The following is a 6,275-nucleotide window of genomic DNA, read 5'->3' as shown; positions in this document are numbered from 1 at the left end:
ATGGACTTCAAAGTCTCAAAAGAGAAGTCTCAGTTTGCTACTGTAAAATATTCCTTGGAAACATTGGACTAATGCATGACATCATTAAAGAGGCGATCCCAAAATAGTTCAATGCACTTATCTGTGAAAGTCAAGCCCTAAGGCTTCTATGCCTAGAAAACTGTTGACAGTTATTTCAGCCACAGCTCAGAATAGAGGCCTAATAGGCAGAACAGAGTTGGGAAGGGATTGTGCCAGAAATGTGATGGAAATTTCTAGGTTCCTTATAGGAGGTATATGGGATAATGTGAGGATTACAGTGTCATGAAGATGAAGATAATGAAGAAAAGAACACATAACACTTCAAACAGTACAACTCCTCCCCCTCCACTGCAAAAGCCCTAAAAATTCTCAATCTCCATTGTAAGCAAAGAAACAAACAAACAAAAAACTTAAAAAAGAATCTTAGTAGGAAGGAAGGAAAGAAGGAAAAGAAAGATAGAAAAGGAAAGAGAGAGAGAGAGAGAGAGAGAGAGAGAATGAAAAAGGAAAGCCACCCAGAGAGGCTGCACAGATGGGAAATCTTAACAGGTTCTGGGAGGATTTGAGAAGCCAGAAGATGGCATATCTTCCATAGGTGCCAAATAATAGTGTCAAGAATGTCCAGAGTAATGGGGTGCCTGGGTGGTTCAGTCGGTTGAGTGTCCAACTTCGGCTCAGGTCACAATCTCACGGTTTGTGAGTTTGAGCCCTGCATCAGGCTCTGTGATGACAGCTTAGAGCCTGGAGCCTGTTTCAGATTCTGTGTCTCCCTCTCTCTCTGCCCCTTCCCCACTTGTGCTCTGTCTCTCTCTGCCTCTCAAAAATAAAATAAATGTAAAAAAACAAACAAACACCTTTTTAAAAAAGAATGTCCAGAGTAAAGCTTTCAACCTCAAGAGCCAAAGTTCTGGGGTAACATGTACTTCCACCCAATCAACCCCCACAACACAAAAGCCATGTCTGAAACAGAAGGCAGGAGAGGCATCTAGGGGATATGCAGATCTCTTTAAGTATAAAGTTTGTTTCTTTAATTGCCAAACACTCCCACTGTAATCCAGTTCCACTTGGCTAAGGCTTGGCAAGACCCTCAGATAAGGAGTAGGCAGGGAAAATTCCCAAGGTACCACAGAATCCAGGCAAGGAAGACTTCCTTTGAAGCAACAGGAAAAAGGATTCACAGAAGAAAGTTTTCACTGCTGTCTGATATACCAAGAAAAAAGAGAATCAGAACTCATTCCAGGATTGAAAAATGAAATTTCCCTTCCAACATGAAAATAATTGCTGACTTTTATTAGCAATTCCAAAGGTGGATCTGATCCTTTTTACCTCTTACAACCTCCTCAGTAACTTCTGGATTCCCTGCTTGATATCTTTGGTCCTCACACCATAAACAATGGGGTTCAGAGCTGGGGGGATGAGGTGGTGCAGGATGTTGAGCAGGATAGGGACATCTGGGGGAATTCTCTTCCTGGCCAGGTTAGTGATGACCAGAACCAGCAGGACGGTGCTGAAGAAGAGGATGAGGATGAAGTGGGAACCGCACGTGCTCAGGGCCTTGGCCGCAGCACCCTCAGCCTTGATCCTTAGCACAGCTTTCAGGATGAAGGAGTAGGAGAGAACAATAAGGATGAGGTCAGAGCCCAGGAGGGTCCAGCCTGCCACAAACTGGTAGAGGCGGTTGAAGGTGATGTCATCACAGGAGAGTTTGGACACAGACAGGTTAGTGCAGATGCAGTTCTTGATGGTGTTCTCTGCACAGTATGTGAGTCGAGAAGACAGGACAGGAACAGGAAGAGAAAAGAGGCCATTCCGGGCCACAACAAATATGGTAGCTCTAACCACAAAACGGTCAGTGATTATGGATGGATATCGCAGTGGGTGGCAAATGGCCACATAGCGGTCATAGGCCATGACCATGAATGTACAAGACTCCATGGTCAAGAAACTGTTCATGATGAACATCTGGAGGAAGCAGGCAGAGAAGCTGATGGACCTGAGGTCAAACCAGAAGATGGCCAGGACCTTGGGGATGACAGTCAGGCAGAGCACGATGTCCAGCAGGGAGAGGAGGCTGAGCAGATAGTACATGGGCTCATGCAGAGAGGCCTCCAGCTGGATGGTGAGCAGGAGGGTGGCGTTGGCCCCCATAGCCAGGAGGAAAAGGAGGCTGAGGGGCAGAGACAACCAATGCTGCCAACTCTGGTAGTTAGGCAAGCAGATGAGGAGGAATTCGGAGACTGGAGCAGTGGAGTAGTTGCTGGGTGAGGCCATGTAAAGTGTCCTGATCACGCTGGAAATCCAGAGTTCCCAAAAATGTAGGACAAAATATATTAACAAAAAATATGTGTTCTAGATGTTGTAAAACTCAGGTTTCCATTGGGACACTTAACCTGTCTCAATGAACTTTTCAAATCATCATCATCATCATCAATCATTGCTGACATTTAACTGAACACTTGCTATGTGCCAACTCTAAGCCGAATGCTTTATAATTATTATCTTATTTCATCCTTTACAAAAAATCTTGAGAGTAAGTAATACTGTTATCTTAATTTCACAAATAATGAAAGGATACAGGCAAAGAGGAGCAGGGTGGTTTAATCAAAACTGGCAAATCAGTTTAAGTGGTGAGATCAGGACGGTGACAAGAGTCTGCCTGGAGTTTCTGCTTCCAGCCTCCACACATTATATAGCTTCAACAAGCACAATTAACTAAGTCCTACCTTCCCTCAGAGTTAGTTTACAAGGAATAACTATATTTCACTGACTATGTGGAGGTCCTAGAGCAGCCTCTATAGACATGGACAGGGCTTGTCAGGGTTCCTTACTTTTATTCAGGAAATAATTGAATTAGAGGTAAAGTATTCTTGACTGCACCCAACAGCAATAATTTCTTACTGCCCCAAAGGAGATTTTATTCTAAGGCATAGTATTTATCGCTGTCTCACTGGATTATTTGCTATTGTTTGTCTTTGGAAGTTTCGAGTGTTTTCTTTGGTTTGGATCCTTTAGATGAGACTGCATTTTATGTTCTGGTGACAGAGACAGTCAGTAATTAGGGGTACACCAGGAGGATATAAAAATTGTAAGTTCTGGGTTAAATAGGTGATGGAGATTAAAGAGTACACATGTGGTGATGAGCACCAGTTGATGTATGAAATTATTGAATCACCGTATTGTACATCTGAAACTAATATAACACTATATGTTAAGTATATTGGAATGTGAACAAAAAGTTTAAAAAATTATAAGTGCTATGACAGTTTTTTAAATAAAAGAGAAAACAAGTCTTTGAAGGGGTCCAAAAGAGGAACACATTTTGAAACTTAGAAGGTAGGAGAAGTATCTTGTTAGCCTGGGCAGGTAGTTGAGAGAGGCCTGGAGACTGCAGCAACATCCAGAGTTTGGGACTAAGAGTAGCTGCCATTTTATGCCTGGAGCATTGAATACTGTGGTGTTATTTTCAGCTCACTCATGTGGGTTCCTTGACTTGCACTATTCTAGAAGGACTCTGGGATCCCTCGATATATAGTCAGTCTATAAACTAACCTGTCATAGGAATTCTATCCAAAGATGAGATATTCTAATCATGGGGCCTTGACTGATGCACTGTTAACTCTTTTCCCACTCTGAGAGAGTCCAGGTTTGGAGGATTCACTCTGACAAAGACTAGGCCAAGAGCATCATGGATCATTTTGGAGGCCACTTTCTGCTCTATTCTTTGAGTCAATAGAGTCCTCTGAGTTGTCCTGTATTGCTGAAACTGCACTAACCACCTACCTGTTCCTTGGATAGTGATCTTTCCTTTATACAAAGAGCCATTCCTTGTTTCAGGATGGACAAGAAACAATGGATTGGACAAACATTTCAAAATCAGAATCAGTAAGAATTACATGTAGGGGATGAGTAAAGAAAGACATTAGAGTATTCATTATTCAAAAATTACCCAAATGTGTACTTACTGATCACTATTGGGCAAGGTGATATGTAACAAACTGAAGAAAGATGAATGAAACAAGGTCTTGAATCTTGAGTCACAATGACTTTGTGTTTTTGAACTTGAGTGACAGAAAAAATAAAATCTTTATTGCAAAATTAGAAAAGGGAATGGGAAAAAAAGGATAGAGTTTTCAGAATAAGAATATGAATTTATATTTGAATTGTTATGCAGGAGATATTTGCAAAATATACAGGTAGAGTTTTTAAGCTATCATTGAAAATACAATATTCCTGGAATTCAGTAGGAAATTCAAGTATGCAAATGAAGATGTATTTGCATTAAAAAATAAGGTTAAAGAGGTATTAGCATATAAAATAATTGAAGAAAACCTAATAATGACTTAAAATCTAAAACTTAGACTGATAAGAATTTTCAAGTAGATTTTGTTGTAGATTTAGGAGAAAATGGAAATATTTGATAGAGTAAGTTTCTAGAGAGAATGGGGGGAGTTAATTCAATAGTATAAACAATGACTTTTATTCTAGCTTCTTCCACTCCTCTATTCACAGAAGAAAATGTCTATACTGGAAAATAAAAAGGATAAGTATTATCCACATGGCAAAACTGTAGGCCTTGGGCTGCCTAGTTGGCTCAGTCAGTGACTTCGGCTCAGGTCATGATCTCATAGCTTGTGAGTTTGAGCCCTGCAACGGGCTCTGTGCTGATAGCACAGAGCCTGGTGCTTGCTTCAGATTCTGTCTCCCTCTCTCTTTGCCCTTCCCCCACTCTCTCTCTCTCTCTCTTTTAAAAATTAATAAACATTGAAAAAATTAAAAAAAAATCTGTATGACTTGGGTTAAGTAGTTTGGTAATGAAACAAAGCAGAAGAAAAAAAAATGATGTTGGATCTCTTACAGAATACTCAAAACAAAACAAAAAAACAGTAATACCCATCATTGTTTTCTAATTACAGGGTGAGAGAAAGTACCCTGTTGCCTAGAGGAGAAATGCTTTTCCCACTAAAGTAGGAGGAAATTATCTGTGTTAATGGATACTTTTGGAGGTCAGTGGAAAGTTCTTTTTGTTCTGTTTTGTACAAAATGGTGTTACTTTCCAGGTATCCTAGCAAGTATTTCTTCACTTGCTTTGTGTCTTAACAGGCATCATCAGTCTTGCTATTAAAAATATGGCAGCCAATATTCTTGGGTTGGCATCCTGAAAATGAGTTCTTTCTGTTCCCTTTTAACAATGGCCCCAAATGAACAACATATATTGTACATACATATGTAAATATATAATATGTAATATGCACATTATAAGTAAAATGCAATATACATGCATACAATACATATAATAATATATTTTTTGTAAACACAGAGTACAACTAATGGTTGCTGCATGGGGAAAAGGGTGGGAGATAGGCAAAAATGGGTGAAAGGGAGTGGGAGATAACAGGCTTCCAGTGATATGGTAACTATACTTGTGGTAAGTACTGCATAATTTTAAATTTGTGGAATCACTATGTTGTACACTTAAAGTTAATGTAACATTCTATGTCAACTATACTCAAATAAAAAATTAATTTTAAAAAAGATGCTAATGAGACCATAACTGTCATATAAAAGACATCTTTGAGAAACAGAGCTACGTGTCTTTAGGAAAAGTATTCAAAATAGTTGAAGTTCACCAAAGGTAGAAAATAGAAGCTAGCCAATAAGTCAGTTTTAGGCATATAAACCTATGTAGGAATTTTTTACATGGTAAGCAGAATTATCTGTGATTCCTTGTGGCTCAGATCCAATTATCCTAGCATGTGGAATCTATGTTCTATAAACTCATCTGCTTTGATTCTTGTTGTTTGTTGTTGTTGTTTGTTGTTTTTGTTGGCAACTGTCTTTTTTCCCTCACTACTAAACAAAGAGCTAAGTGGCCAAGTACTAAGAAAGGTGACAGTAAGGGCTGTCATAGCCAAACAAGCAGAAAAGAGTGGGGAATCATGGCAGGATGAGAGAGGGAGCTCAGGAAGCAAATAATTAGCATAGTTGGGATTACTGATCCTGCTTACCTGTCCCATTTCTATGAGAGTGAAGTATCTTCTCTATTGCTAGAGAACAAAATGAAGGTATTGATTTGATCGAAGGACTTTCACTTTGAATATCCCAGATTTTCCAAATACAGATTATTCTCACACACACACACACACACACACACACACACACACACACGCATGCACACACACACCTTTCTACCCGTTGTAGATCTGCAAGACAAATCAATATTCAGGAGTTCTAACTGGGGTGGTGTTAGCTCTTTC

General features: G+C 39.7%; 1 protein-coding gene across 1 annotated transcript; it reads right to left on the bottom strand.

Annotated features, from left to right (window-relative positions):
- Positions 1–1,350: 1,350 nt before the first annotated feature.
- Positions 1,351–2,304, bottom strand: LOC115525871 (olfactory receptor 56A4-like). The gene has a single exon (XM_030333277.1). The coding sequence runs from the start codon at positions 2,290–2,292 to the stop codon at positions 1,351–1,353; it is 942 nt and encodes a 313-aa protein (XP_030189137.1). The 5' UTR covers positions 2,293–2,304.
- Positions 2,305–6,275: the final 3,971 nt, after the last annotated feature.

Source organism: Lynx canadensis, chromosome D1, assembly GCF_007474595.2.
Source record: "Lynx canadensis isolate LIC74 chromosome D1, mLynCan4.pri.v2, whole genome shotgun sequence".
Lineage (NCBI taxonomy): Eukaryota > Metazoa > Chordata > Mammalia > Carnivora > Felidae > Lynx > Lynx canadensis.
The sequence above is the reverse complement of the archived record's forward strand: the minus strand, read 5'-3'. Positions and strand labels throughout refer to the sequence as shown.

Excerpts from the sequence above, each read along its gene's own strand:
- LOC115525871 (XM_030333277.1), bottom strand. The coding sequence starts at position 2,292 with ATGGCCTCACCCAGCAACTACTCCACTGCTCCAGTCTCCGAATTCCTC.